We start from the raw sequence: 13,406 nt of genomic DNA, 5'->3' as shown, positions 1-13,406 counted from the left end.
GAAATTTACTAAATCTGACATTTGCGTCCGATTGTCAGATATTTCTAGCTCGCGACGCAGTGTAGTGTGTTGCTCTGCACTTTCTGTCTCTCTTGCTGCTTCTGCCTGCGTCTCCTCCTGCTGCTTCTGCCTGTGCTGCCTGCTGCTCCTGCCTGCGTCTTCTCCTGCTTTTCCACCTTTGCCGCCTTGTACTTTGGTGTTCCTTTGGGGGTTTTTTTTTTATCCGGCGGCTTTGGGCTTTGCTACTGCTTTGTGGGTAGTACCCAACAGCCGCACGACATTAATTTTTTTTCCTTCGGCTTGCTGCGACGAGGCTGGGTGGTTGATTGGCCAGCAAGAACATTGGCGTTTACCATAGAAGTACGAGCCGGGCCGGCACGGGATCTCGAGCCTGGTGATTGTCATTGGCAGCCTCTTGCGTCGCCGCCAGGGCCAGGACAGGTAACGCATTTGGCTGTGGGTCAAGGTCTCCCACAAGTTGGCCTGCACAGCCGCAAGCATGTCCACGTCCCTGATGAATCAGCGCGGCTGGTGGCGAGCATGGGCTACACTCGAAAGATGGCGTCCGGCATTGCGGTCGGCTGCCCAACCCTTGCGTCGCAGCTGGGCTTTGAGTCCCGTTCGACGCCTGTCTATGACGGCACGCACTGGCGCCTCAACCTCTGAGGTTGCGGGACAACAGAGTTCAGTAGGTGGCCCTTGCGGGTCGTCCGGCACGCTGGGGTCAGCACCGGCTTCTGCTACGGGCATGATGGACTTTTTGGCCCGCCAGCCGCTTGCCTTTCAAGTTCCTGCGGCCAATGTACGCGTCCTGCGCTCCCCGGACGAGTTTTACAACACACTGCTGGACAACGTCCGCTCTGCGCAGCGTCGCATCGAGTTTGCCACACTCTACATGGGCGTAGGCCCCATGGAGCAAAAGCTGGTGAGCACACCTCATGCAAGGTCACGAAACTGATGATGTATTTTTCAAGCTTTGAACCGCCCTTGTCGTCGGCTCAGGCCTCGCGCGGGCTTTGTTGCAATGGCTTACAATGGTTTACTCTTCTTGTTTTCTTTGCGCTAGATTGACGCTATTACCGAACGCGCCGCGGCCAAACCCGACCTTCGCGTACGTACCGATCATGTGTATTCTGGCTCAGACAACCCCTTTTGCAATGAGCCCGCGCGTCTGTCTTGCCGCAGATATTGAGCCGCACAACTTCATCCGGCTGAGCAGCATCGTGCTTTGCACCTCACACACACACACACACACACACACACACACACACACACACACATAATCTGCGATGTAGCTGCGCTTTCTACTCGACTACACTCGCGGAACTCGCGTCGATGCCCAGGGCCGAAGCAGCGCCACAGCCCTGCTGCATCTCGTGTGTATTTGCTCAAACGACCTGCTTGGACTTGCTTTGCCATGATCATGAACTCGGCTCACTTGTTGACCACTCCCTTTCTTATTGTGCCATCTGTGGACAGGCCGAGCAAGGGCGCTGTGCCCTGTACCACACTCCTCGATTGCGATCGGTCGCACGCCAGCTGCTCCGCTCTCCTCTCAACGAAATTATGGGCCTGCAGCACATGAAGCTCTACGTTGTCGACAACAAGGTGATTATCAGTGGCGCAAACCTCCAGGAAGAATATTTTACGCAACGCGTGGATCGGTACGCATAGAGCACACATGAAATTATACTGCCTATTTTGCTCAGGGCTGACGTGACGGCTCATGGTATTCTCCCTGCTCTTTTCGTGGGGCCTTTATCAACCTTTAAATCAGCTATGTGATGATTGAAGATGAGCAATTAGCATCTTTTTGCGCTGACATCATTGCCACCGTCAGCCGTCACTCGTTGTACCTCCGTGCTGACGGCTCCATCACCCCATCGCGCTACACCAAGGCCCATCCAGCAGGTGAGCGTCCGCGCAGTGCTCCCTATCAAACGCATCCCCTTTGATATTTTTTTTGTCCTCTCTTTGCTCGTCTCATCACCACTGGCCTGGGATCACCACAGAGGATGTGAAACGGCACGTCCGAGGTATGCAGCGAGATTTGGGGCGCCTGGTTGCCAACTATGCCAGCGAAGCCAAGAAGAAGCTCTTCGATCTGGCAGCCACGGACATGGCCGTTGTGGCCCCTGTCTTGCAGATGGGCTACTACGGCGTTCGCTACGATCAGGTCTTTTCTCAAGGTAGAAGACTCCTGCATCAAGCCGCGACACATCTTCACCGTATCATCCTGCTCCGTGCGCCAAGCACGCACTCATCGATCACCGATTCGACGCCATGATCAGAACTGAGCCAGGTCCTTCGGTCCGAGCATCGAATTCAGCTTTCCACAGGGTATTTCAATCTCAGCCCCATCTACCAGAAAATGCTTTTGGCTCACCAGGTACGAGCAAAATGGAGCCTAGCCACGCCATCTCGAATCCGTGTATCCGCCACAGCTCGAACTGGAGCTCACGAGCGTGGTCTGGCAATGGGCTCATTGGACATGACAGGGTGCTGTCACAGTCCTGTGTGCCAGCCTTGAAGCAAACGGATTTCTGGGTGCTCGAGGTCAGTCTTGCAGCAAGACATACACGCCCGCGTTTAGGCTTCCTGTCCTCAAGTCGCACAAAAGTCTCACCACCCCCACCCCTGATCCTTTGGGCATGTCAGGCGCCAAAGGCCACATTCCCTACGCCTATTTGCATCTGCTTCATGGGTTCCAGGACGCAGCGGCTGCTTGTAAAAAAACAAACTTGGACGTGCGCCAATGGCGTCACGAGGGCTGGACCTTTCATGCCAAAGGTGGGTTCAAAGCCATGCGCGGCAGTGAAATGTACCAACAATGGCGAGCGCATGTACGCAGCGTTTGATTCACTTTGAATCCTCCGATTTTGTGGAGGGTGGTCGCATAGGTCTCCACGTTTTTGATGCTTTGAATCGCGTGGTTTTGGCCACCATCGGCTCGTCAAACTTTGGACTACGGTCGCAAGAACTTGATCTTGAGTTTCAGGTCCGGTTGCGCCTTCCCTTCCTCTGACTTGATCTCTGTGTACTTGTGCCCATGATCAAGCCAACTGGTCTTGCTTTGCAGCTGGTGATGGCAACAAACAACTCTGAGTTACAAGAGGCCTTCAATCAGGTGGGATCAGCCTTCCACGACCTTCAATGCTTTTCCTATTTCGACGTGATTGCTCAATATTGTATTTTACGCAAAACCCATTCATGCACCATTGCAGGAGGCCAAAGCCTTGCTTGAGGACAGCACGCCAGTGCCCAGCCACGAAGGTGCTGAGAAGGTCAAGCCCTGGGTCAAGTGGATCTCACATCAGTTTGGTCGATACTTTTGATGCATTGGACGTTTGGAACATGTCGATAAAAAAAAAAGATAACCGAAAAGGAGAACATCGGTGTTGAGCAATGATGGTGCTGGCTCGAAAAATTCACACGTGCATTGAAAATGTCAATTGTTAGACATGCGTCACTCGATTTTGGCATACAAAGCCATAATGGCAAGGGCGATCAGCATGTGCATCGCACCAGAGTCTTCACCCCATGATTTGGACACGGATGCATCACGAGTCGTTCAAGAAAGTGTGAGGGGCGAGCAGAGCCACAAAGCGAGGCAGTGGCACGCACAAAAAAAAAAAAAAAAAAGGACTTTCATTTCAACAGCGACAAATACAACGCCAAGACACACTGCATGCCAACACCCAACAGACGGCACGCCCCCACAACGGGTCTCTACGCCCAATTTGCCTATTCGACTTGCTCGAGAGTCTGGCGTCGTCGGAAGACGCGAGCCTTGTTGACTGAGTCGCGACGAGGTCGGGACTCGTTGGCACGATCCAGGCTGCGCACGCCCTCGAATGTTTGCTTGGCCGTCTGCCATGCAGCAAAGGAGAAGGGTGTGGTGAAGTGAGCTGGGCGTGAGCTTGTGTCCAACCTCCAAGAGACTTTGCAGAAATGAAACGAAAATGCATACCTCGATGACTTCCTCCGAGGGAGCCTCGCCAGTCGGGCTCGCGGCACCAGCCATGCTGAGGGCTTTGCGGTTCAGCTCGTTCACCTCACTATAAAAGAGAACGGAAAGAGAAGGAGAAGAAGAAGAAGAAGAAGAAGAAGAAGGCAAGCAAGAAAATCAACGTTCATAGATGATGAGTCGGTTCGCTAAGTCGGATCGAGAGGTGAGGTATCGGCATCGCGCGATGTCGATGCGAACCTGTAGGATTGGCGTCGGGTCTTGACGCGCGACATAGCCTTCTTCATCTTGTCAGCCAGTTCATCCACCTCTGTGTTAGTCTGGTAAGGCAGGCATTGTCAAAGGTAAGGAAGAAGTAGAGCAGAGAGAAGAAGAGGCACACAAACAGAACCACGCAATTTGTCGGCAAGGGTAAAACGAATCCAATACCTGTGCCAGCTCCTCTGCACTGCACACGTTCATGAGATGCTCGAGCATTTCCGTCGTCTTTTCACCGATAAAGGGAAGGGACCAGGTGAACACATCCATAAAATTGGGCAACCTGGGGCGCGGTTAAGGTAGGGGGAATGGCGACAGGTGAGGAAGACCATGTACCAAGGGCTATGCGAGAAAAGCTAGGCGGAGAAAAGCTAGGCATACCAGTAAGGGTGTTCAGAAGCGGAAAACTTTTTAATGTTCATGGAGTTGTTGGCGTAAATCATGACGGCCGCCTGTGGCAAGAATGGGGAGCAATGAGACACCAGATGCTCCTGGGCCGGTATTTGTGGCCGCGGGACAGCATGGAACACACCTTGTTGCCATAGACGTCGAGATAATTTGGTGCGGAGAAGAGGGTGATGACTGAGGGAAAGCCTGTTGAGGGATTGGGCTTGTACATGCGGTAGCCAGCATCCTGCGCTTCGTGAGCGCGGATAACGGACAGCAGCTCGTTGCGTTCCAAGAAGCTGCAGACAGCCTTGTGCGTGTAGTAGTAGCTGCAACCGCGAGTCTCGTTGTGTTGGAATGCCGTGTCACCCAAGTCCTGAGCACGACAGGGAACGGTTTGAACGAGACGTGAGATGGCTCATCAACAACGTCCAGATGTGACAGGGTGGAGTGACTGACCTCATCGAAGCGATCGTGGGGGTCAGCCCATAGTAAATCACACAGCGCGCCACTCTCGTCAGGCTCGTTGAAGCGATCCAGCGAGCTAATCGGCGATCGCAAACGCCGTGAGATGATTGAGTTACAACCATGGTGCAAAAGTGGGTGGTACAAGGCAAACGTACTTGATGTCTTCCACCTTGGAGACTTCGGGTGAAATTCCACCGTGGACACAGAAGAACTTGTCAGATGGGATCATATGGCATGCATGGGAAGGAAAAGTGAGCACGGGAGGGAAAAAATGAGCCAGTGACCTCACCCTCTCAAAGCTGGGAGGGTATGGCGGGCGAGCGGCGCATATGATGGTGCACGACCAAGGGGAGCGCACCTGCTTGTTCATGATGGCTGCGATGGGAAGACAGTCGAAGCTGTTCATGCAGGCGTCATAGACGGAGAGCGAGTTCTTGTAGCCGACCTAAAACGGTCAGCGTGGGTCAGGGGCCCGAGCACATCGTGGGTCCCGAGCAAGTTGTGGGGGGCCAAGCAATTCGTTGGGAGTACATCATCGTTGCGGATGCAAAGGCAGGACGAATGGTATACGCACCTCGGTTTGGAAGGTAAAGAACTCGGTCAAATGACGGCACTCGTGGTTGCCACGCAAAAGCCAAAAGTTCCCTGGGTACTTGAGCTTGAGTGACCAGATGTATAGGACACACTCGAGCGAAAAGTAGCCACGGTCCTGTCGGGCCACAACACGCAATTCATATCAATCAAGCTACTCAGCTTCCAAAGCTCAACTTTCAGGGGGGGAAAAAAAAAGGAGAAAGAGAAAGCAAAAGGGAGGCAAAGGGCATGCTCCAAAGCCTCAACAAGATGGTCATGAAACACGACAGCGCTGCCATCGTCAGGCGTACCACGTAGTCACCGAGGAAGAGGTACTTGGTTGTTGCGGGATCACCGCCAACGGAAAACACCTGGACGTTGTTCAAAAAATAAAAAAAATAAAAAATAAAAATAAAAAAAGGTAATGAGGGATAGAACAGCTGATGAACGAGTCGAGTCGCAAGTTCAAACGGAAGGAGAATGGCCTGGGGGAGGGAGGGAGAAGAGGACCACAAACCTTCATCAGGTCATAAAACTGGCCGTGAATGTCGCCAACGATGACGACGGGGGCCGGGACTTGCAAGACATTGGGCTGCGGCAGCAGACAAGAAGGATCGTGAGCTCATGCCAAGCATGTGTAGTCAGTCAGGTGCTGAGCGGTGCTCAGCCAGTGCAAGACTCACCTCCTTGCGCATGACATCAGCCACATCATCAAGAATGCGGATGGCGGCGCGATCCGTCAGGCGACCTGCACCAGACGAGGCGAACCAACGCGGCGCATACCCGCGGCAAGGTGAGGAAGCGCTGACCAAAATTGTTCTTGGTCTTTTTGAAGGAAAGCAGGCACTCATTCAAACACTTGGGCGTAGCAACACTGGCCCAATTGCTGGCAAAGTGGTGCGCGGGCGAGCCTCATAGAACGCACCTTCGCGCTTGAAGTGCTGGCAGAGCACGTTGACGAGAGGAATGCCATTTTCATCAAAAATGTCTACCATAGCCAAATGCGAAGCGGGCCAGCAAAGCAAGGGGCATCAAGGTCGGGCACGGTGAAGATGTGCGAAACAGGCGGGAGATGAGGATGACCGACGTCGAGTGAAACCTGGCGGACACGGGTGGGCTTCTCGGTTGTGAGGGGCAAGCGCCGGCCTGGAAACGCACCTTCCTCATCGAGGATACGGGATGCCGGGGCAGGAACCCAGCTGATCTGCCGTTCGGAAAGGTCGGGTCGCTTGGCCATGATGCTACTTGTTGATCACACACACACACACGATCATGGAAAAGTGCTGATGGCCTGCTTTGAACACAACACCTGTTCTTTACATGCCGCCTACCGACCGCTGTGGTGAAAGAGCATGTGTGCCAGCATCACACTTTTAAGCTTTATAGTGTGATAAAGCTTAACGTCATTGCTTCTGCAGGGAAATTGGAAAATATTTTGGTTCGCGTTGGTCTTGCGTGTTGCTGTTGGATGTCAGATTGAGTTTGGTTCCAGGGTTTTGTGTAGCCATGAATTGAGTTATTGTATCACCGTAATTTTACTGGTGCAGAACTAACGCATATATACTAGCAACATGATGTGGCTCTGCTTGAACTTATTGTGACCTGCGTCACAATGTGAACGTCAGATAAAAACAGTCAAGGTCGAGAACTGCGGACACTCAATCAGAGTTGGACAGCTGCTGGACTTCTCAGCGGTCAGTCGCGCGTCAGCAGACAGACGGTGGAGGGTGGCGGGCGACAGCGGCGGGCGACAACGGCAAAAGTGGGGGCAAAGAGCTCGCAACTGACTTGGCTTTTTCAAGGATACCCTATTCCTACTCTTTTTTTTCCTTTCTGTTTTTGAAAAGGCAGCAGTTGTGCTGCGACGTTAAGCATGGCAGAAAGCTCGGTGCTCATTACAGGGGCCGGCGGCTATGTGGGGATGCTGCTGGCATTGCGGCTGTTGGATGAGAAGCCTGAACCAGCTCGGCTCACGCTGGTGGACTTGGCGTTTCCGTTGCGGCACATGGATTGGACGGCACGACTCGAGGGTGCGTGGCCTTCTGGCTCTGGACTGGGTCGCACTGCATGGCCCCCTGCCAGTCGATGACATTGTATGCTTTGCCCCTGCGATTGTAGACGAGCGCGTCGAGTTTGTGAGACAGGATCTCACAGACCCTGCCTGCCTCAAGCTCTTTCAGGTTGAGTTTTGCTTTTTATTCATTTGATGTTTTGGACTCTGAAAGGTTGCAATTTGCGCCCCAAGTTCCGCGAAAAAAAAAAGCACAGTGAGCTGGCTCATCATGCGGTTCGGCATCGACAGGGCATCGATATCGTCTACCACCTCGCTTCGTATGGCATGTCCGGCAGCGCTCAGCTACAGCGCGACCTCGTGCGCGCTGTGAACGTGACCGGCACGCAACACGTTGGTCCTTTGCAGATCTTGAAACACTGTCTCAATGTGCGCTGGTTGAGACTTGGCGTGCTTGCCACTGCCCCGCCTGTAGGTCCTGGCTGCTTGTCGTGAGCATGACGTGCGCGCATGTGTGTACATCTCGACCTACAACGTCGTTTATGCTGGCAACCCTATCGTAGCGGGAGGGCTGGATCTGCCCTATGTGCCGTCCGATGCTCACGTCGACATTTATTCAAAGTGGGTGACATCGTGTCTGCGCCTGAAGAGCACTGCAGGAGACTGATGGGAGCATCTTGTCCGCCCCATACGCCTGTGGTAGAACCAAACAAGAAGCCGAGGCGCTTGTATTGGCTGCCAACAATAGTCCAACTGCCGGTATCAACCGTCGCCTGGCTACGATTGCGATCCGGCCAGCCGCTATTTACGGCGAGCACGAGACACGCCATTTTCCACGTATCATCGGCCTCTACAACCAGGGACTCGATTTCTTTGGCATTGGCAGCCCCGAGGTGCTCTGCGACTGGGTGCATGGCGACAACCTGGTTCAAGGCATCTGGCTGGCAGGCCAGCGATGCTTGGCGCAGGATCAACATGTCTGCGGCAAGGCGTTCCCCATCGCCGATGGTCAACCCGTGAACAATTTCTTCTTTATCCAGGATGTGCTTGGGTTGCCCAATCGAATTCGCATGTGGGTGCCGACCTGGCTGATGTCTGTTGTGGCCACGGCGACCGAGGCGGTTCACCGCCTGGTCGGTCCCGTGTTCCCCTTTGAGCCCTTTCTGACTCGCGCCGAGGTTTTCAAGGTGTGCTCCGTTCCCTCAAGGGCACCCTTTGGTTTGACCCTACGGCTTCTTCTTCTTCTTCTTCCTGTTGCCACTGGCGTGTATCCTTTCACTCAGTTGTTCTTGACTTTTGGTATTTGAACACTCCCATCTCAGGTGGGCTATACGCACTTTATGGACATGACGCCCGTACGTGCCGACTTGGGATATGAGCCTATTGTGTCAGCTGCTGAGGGCATTGCTCGCACACGCCAAGTCCTGGCCCCACTTGTGCGCGACGCTCGCACGCGGTATCGCACTCTAGCATACCGACTCTCGGTGCCCACGAGCCTGCTTTTTCTCGGCATCCTCTTTTGGGCTGCGCTCCAGCCGACCCCCGAGCTCAAGCTCTCTTGAAGGGCGCATGCTTTGCAAATTATCTTATTGATTTACATGTCTTGACTCGCCGATCCATCCACAAGCAAAGGAGCAAGGTGCAGGCGAGCCACTTCTAAGCCCCGGCCCCTCTACTAAACGTAGTGAGCCAGCGAAGAGACACAGTACAAGAGGCAGAGGCAGAGGCAACCAAGACCAGAAGAGACACACAAGAGTAGTGTCCCAGTCCAAGTTGCAACCTAACTTCGGAACGTCGGCCTGTAGCAGCCAGTAGTCGATGATCGACCACACACACACACACACACACACACACACACACACACAAATTGCAATGCTTGAAAGTAACACACACACAGACACACACGCAAACGCGATTTGTCATGCATTTTCTTTTGTCTTTCTTGCTTTTGAACCGAGCGCGTCAGAATCGGGCGTTTGAGGAACGCTGCCGACGGCCCGACTGCTGGACCGCCGTGTGCTGATCAGATCAGATCAGTGGGCGAGGTTGTGTGTTTTGAGGGTGCCGGAAAAGCATGGATTCCTTGGATGCGGCCGCCTGGTTGGAGCACAGCCTTGTGCTGTGCGACAAGTGCGTTGAGTGACAACGGCGAGACATGGCCTGGCGTGTGGGCTGCCTGCTCGGACGGGGACCCCCTTTTTATTTCTCTCATTCCACTGCATCTGCCATCGCACAGGTCCTACCTACCGCACGAGTACACTCCAAAGGAACTGGGCGTCATTACCTTCTTGGCCCCAGAAGACGTTCCAGTTCAAAATCAGGTGCCCTTGCCCTTGTTGTTGTGCGCAACGATTTCAGCCTCCAGCTCGCGTCTGACCCGCACATGAATGTACTGCCATGCCACCGATAGGGCAAGTACTGCGGCAACTTGCTGGGTCTTGCCGCATTTAGCAGCACGCTATGTGGAGCCGACCTTCAAGCTGTCCGCTTTACCAATGCCAATGTCGTTGTTTATTCCCATTCGAGCTTTCTTCTCGTACGTGCTTCCGCTCACGGCCCTTTCGCTGTACTTTGGCTGGACGACGTGCACGCATAGCCTTGCACGTCCTGCTGCCGTTCTTTTCGCACTGATTCTTGCGCACCCATCACTCGGGCACCTCGATCCGTCTAGGCGCTCTCGGGCCACTGGAGCATGGACACGAGCGCGCTTGCTTCACAGTTGCGCCAAATTGTCGATGGCATCCAGTTTTACCACAATGGCTTTGAATTCATTAAAGCGGTATAGATGCGCTTGATTGTTGATGCTTAGCCTGTCCCGCCAGCCTCTGCCAATCGCAATTGGTGCCTCAGCTTTGCGCTTCACCGCTCAGCCACAACCCCGGCCCTATTTGTTCCATGCTTTGGCGTGTAGTCGGTCCGTGGCGACCGTAGCAAATTCTCCGCCCTGTGCACTCGGATCCTGACACGCCTCTTCGCCCACGTCTGCCCGCCACGAGACGTCATCCGAAGCGTCTTCCCTGCGCTGCCGCGGCTTCGCATCGCTCCTGTATGCACCCGCCACCCCGACCCATCTTTATGGCCGTTCTGCCTTGCTTCAGCCACAGTCCCTTCATGCCTGCTCACAGGCCGAGAACGACGTTTGCATTTCGTAGGAACACAACAGCGCCTTCATTCAGACGGCCGAGCTTGTGCGCCATTTGTGCAGCCAAGACGCCATAAGAGGGGCGGCCGTCCTTTTTCAACAGAGGTGGGCATCGAACAGCCCCTCAAGCAGATCAGAGCTTGCAAGTGAAGTTCTTTTTCCTTTGCCCGTGCTGATCCTGACGTTCTGTTCTGCACGCAGCATCGTCTGCTCGCAGCTGCCTGATGCCATCTTAGACCACATTATGCTCTTCCTGCGTCCTCAGGTACGCGAGCTTTGGCCCGTGGCACGAGCTTAGTTGTCTGCCGAGGTTCTGCATGATGACGCCGACTGGCCTGCGCTGAAAAGGCGTCTTGTCCCGGCAGGGTCTCACAGCGTTTTCCATCATGTTGGTCCTGTGTGATTCTCAATAGTTTACCACATCGTTTGGCGAGCTGGAGCGACGCCAATTGGCCAAGCGGGCGACCCACATTCGCGAAGCCATGCTGGTGAGTCAAGCTTGTTCTCTGTCCCCGCCCCTCAGCACTTGCGCCCGTGCTCTCAAGGTCATGCCTTCTCCCCCGGTATAGGCCAGTGGCGGCCCTGTCCCCTTTATTAGATGCTACGTTGACTTTGCGACCAACTGCCGCTCAGAGCTCTGCTTCATCGGCAGCGAGTTTGTGCAACTTCTCGTGACCATCGGGCAAGCACGTGATGAGGTCGAGGCTACCCGCCTAGGCGAACGCATGCTGGCGGCTGGTCTGATAACCAATATTTGCCACCGCTACGGCTTTCTCAACAGCAATGTCTGTACTGCGCCAACTGCGCTCGCTCTGCCAACCACCTCCGAACCGCTGTCTTTATTGCATTTCAGCCTCATTCACCACCTACTGCCCTGCGCCTTCCCCTATAGAATCGATACTATCGTTTCCAAGAGGACGAGAAGCGTCTGCAAGAGAGCCGGCGTCCCAACAGCGGGGCCGATCTTGACACGCCTGACAAAACGACTCGGACATTGTCTCGCAAGAGTCTACCGGCCATTCCAGCGCTCACACCTACCCCAGTCAACAGCGTATGTGGGCTGCAGAGTGCTTGGTGCAAATGTGCCTTGTGGTCCAGCGCGGGCCGCCATGACCCCTCATTTGCATGCCTGGCCTCAGCTAAACGCTTCGTTCTTGGACTCACCCTCTACGCCCACGGCGCAAAGCACGAGTATTCGCCCGTCCAGCCGCCATTCAACCCGCACCTACTCGCCCAAATCCGCCGGCCGTCGTCACAACCTCTCGTCATCGAGCAGCACCTCCAGTAAGCAGCAATCAAGTGCATGATCGCGTGGCGACCATTGCGCATGCCGGCCCGTGCCTCGATTGGCTTGTTGCTTTTTCTCAACTTAGGCTGGTGTCTGTACAGGTCTTGTGCCGGCTGTCTCACCCCGCCGCTTGCAGTCCCCCCTTGTGAGCCAGAGTGGCATGGCTGCCAATGTTTGTAAGTACATGCGATGCTGCTCGAGGCATGCTATTTCCATGGCAGCAGTTGTCGGTCCTGTGATGCAACTCACTGGCTTCTTCTTGATGCCTGCGGTCTTTGCGGGGACCCCCCATTTAGTTGGCCCCAACCGAGCCCAGAGTCGCAACCCATCTCTGCGGCAGATGACACCCTCCGCCTTTGAGGCGCGCGTCAGCTTGGGCACACACCACTTGCGTCTTGCTGGTGTGTCAACTCTGCCGCAACTAGTTTGATGGTGCTGGGCTCTACTCTTTTGAAAACATCTATTCGCGTGGCGCGCGCGATGTTTTTGCTTTCGTCACATTGTGCATCTTTGGGATTTGTAGACGATGCACACGTCTTGACGGTCTTCGCTCAGGATCGACACCTTGATTCGGTGGAGAAGGACATGGCTGTACCCGTGGATGCATTTGAAAACCTCAACCTGGACGCATCACATGTGCAACGGTCGCAATTTTCCATGTATCCCCGGCTCGAAACGGATCTCAATCTGGGCCTGGCGTCTTTCAGCCTGTCGCGGCCTGGTCAGGCCTCTGTGACGGCTGCGCCGCTACCAGCCAACTCGCAGGCTTCAAGCTTGAGCTACTACAGCCCTGAGCAGCCCGGCACGCCAGCAACCGCCGGCATGGCCACCATTACAGAAACCGACGAGGCCACCAGCACCCGAGGCAGTCAAAGCAGTCGCGTGACTGAACCCTTTTCTCCTAGCGTCTCTCGCGTGCCGTCATTGGCGCTGGACGACCGGCTTCAGCACTATTTTGAGCACATCCCTGCGCGCAGCGAGGAGGCACGATCGCAGTGTCATCTGTACTTGCAGCGTCATGAAGATACCCTCGTCGCCGTTCTTGTGGACGCCAGCCACCGTGATGCCGCGGTAAGTATTGGTACATCGTGGTTCTTGCACCTGCCTCCCTGGAAAAGCTCACACTTTTTTTTTTCTTTTTTTTTTTTTTTTGCCTTCGCGTGGCGGGTAGGCTGTGCTAGGTACCTTGCCGGCCATCCTGCGCCCGCATATTACTCGCTGCCAAGCCTCGTACGTGCTGCGCAATCCCTATCGATACCATGTCGTTGCTGTTGCTGCTGTTGTTTCATGGCACTTGCACGTGTTATTTTGC

General features: G+C 54.6%; 4 protein-coding genes across 4 annotated transcripts in view; 3 read left to right on the top strand and 1 right to left on the bottom strand.

Annotated features, from left to right (window-relative positions):
* Positions 1-751: 751 nt before the first annotated feature.
* MONBRDRAFT_34369 (uncharacterized protein) lies at positions 752-3,335 on the top strand (the record flags this gene model as incomplete). The annotated part of the gene is made up of 12 exons (XM_001749964.1): positions 752-925; positions 1,067-1,111; positions 1,296-1,376; positions 1,480-1,664; positions 1,778-1,911; positions 2,013-2,189; positions 2,292-2,389; positions 2,499-2,556; positions 2,659-2,790; positions 2,901-2,998; positions 3,080-3,127; positions 3,225-3,335. The coding sequence occupies 12 exons, from the start codon at positions 752-754 to the stop codon at positions 3,333-3,335; spliced, it is 1,341 nt and encodes a 446-aa protein (XP_001750016.1).
* Positions 3,336-3,744: 409 nt separating this feature from the next.
* MONBRDRAFT_29480 (uncharacterized protein) lies at positions 3,745-6,890 on the bottom strand (the record flags this gene model as incomplete). The annotated part of the gene is made up of 15 exons (XM_001749912.1): positions 3,745-3,870; positions 3,971-4,058; positions 4,208-4,287; positions 4,397-4,508; positions 4,607-4,677; positions 4,758-4,988; positions 5,072-5,156; positions 5,236-5,291; positions 5,439-5,525; positions 5,655-5,789; positions 5,965-6,024; positions 6,171-6,245; positions 6,337-6,401; positions 6,579-6,641; positions 6,812-6,890. 15 exons carry the CDS (start codon positions 6,888-6,890, stop codon positions 3,745-3,747), a joined length of 1,413 nt encoding a protein of 470 aa, XP_001749964.1.
* A 636-nt stretch (positions 6,891-7,526) lies between these two features.
* On the top strand, positions 7,527-9,226 carry MONBRDRAFT_29479 (uncharacterized protein; the record flags this gene model as incomplete). Its single annotated transcript, XM_001749963.1, has 6 exons — positions 7,527-7,683; positions 7,772-7,833; positions 7,956-8,057; positions 8,140-8,285; positions 8,368-8,851; positions 8,987-9,226. 6 exons carry the CDS (start codon positions 7,527-7,529, stop codon positions 9,224-9,226), a joined length of 1,191 nt encoding a protein of 396 aa, XP_001750015.1.
* Positions 9,227-9,738: 512 nt separating this feature from the next.
* Positions 9,739-13,406, top strand: part of MONBRDRAFT_29478 (uncharacterized protein) — a gene marked incomplete at both ends in the record, with an annotated part of 4,543 nt that continues 875 nt past the window's right edge. Inside the window, 14 exons of the mRNA XM_001749962.1 lie at positions 9,739-9,794; positions 9,901-9,985; positions 10,075-10,200; positions 10,336-10,443; positions 10,487-10,578; positions 11,008-11,071; positions 11,220-11,294; positions 11,376-11,591; positions 11,699-11,857; positions 11,946-12,090; positions 12,196-12,270; positions 12,391-12,495; positions 12,618-13,165; positions 13,266-13,324. Coding sequence (XP_001750014.1) covers positions 9,739-9,794; positions 9,901-9,985; positions 10,075-10,200; positions 10,336-10,443; positions 10,487-10,578; positions 11,008-11,071; positions 11,220-11,294; positions 11,376-11,591; positions 11,699-11,857; positions 11,946-12,090; positions 12,196-12,270; positions 12,391-12,495; positions 12,618-13,165; positions 13,266-13,324 — 1,913 coding nt within the window. The remainder of the gene's footprint in view (positions 9,795-9,900; positions 9,986-10,074; positions 10,201-10,335; positions 10,444-10,486; positions 10,579-11,007; positions 11,072-11,219; positions 11,295-11,375; positions 11,592-11,698; positions 11,858-11,945; positions 12,091-12,195; positions 12,271-12,390; positions 12,496-12,617; positions 13,166-13,265; positions 13,325-13,406) is intronic.

This window comes from Monosiga brevicollis, genomic scaffold, assembly GCF_000002865.3.
Source record: "Monosiga brevicollis MX1 MONBRscaffold_35 genomic scaffold, whole genome shotgun sequence".
Lineage (NCBI taxonomy): Eukaryota > Choanoflagellata > Craspedida > Salpingoecidae > Monosiga > Monosiga brevicollis.
The sequence above is the reverse complement of the archived record's forward strand: the minus strand, read 5'-3'. Positions and strand labels throughout refer to the sequence as shown.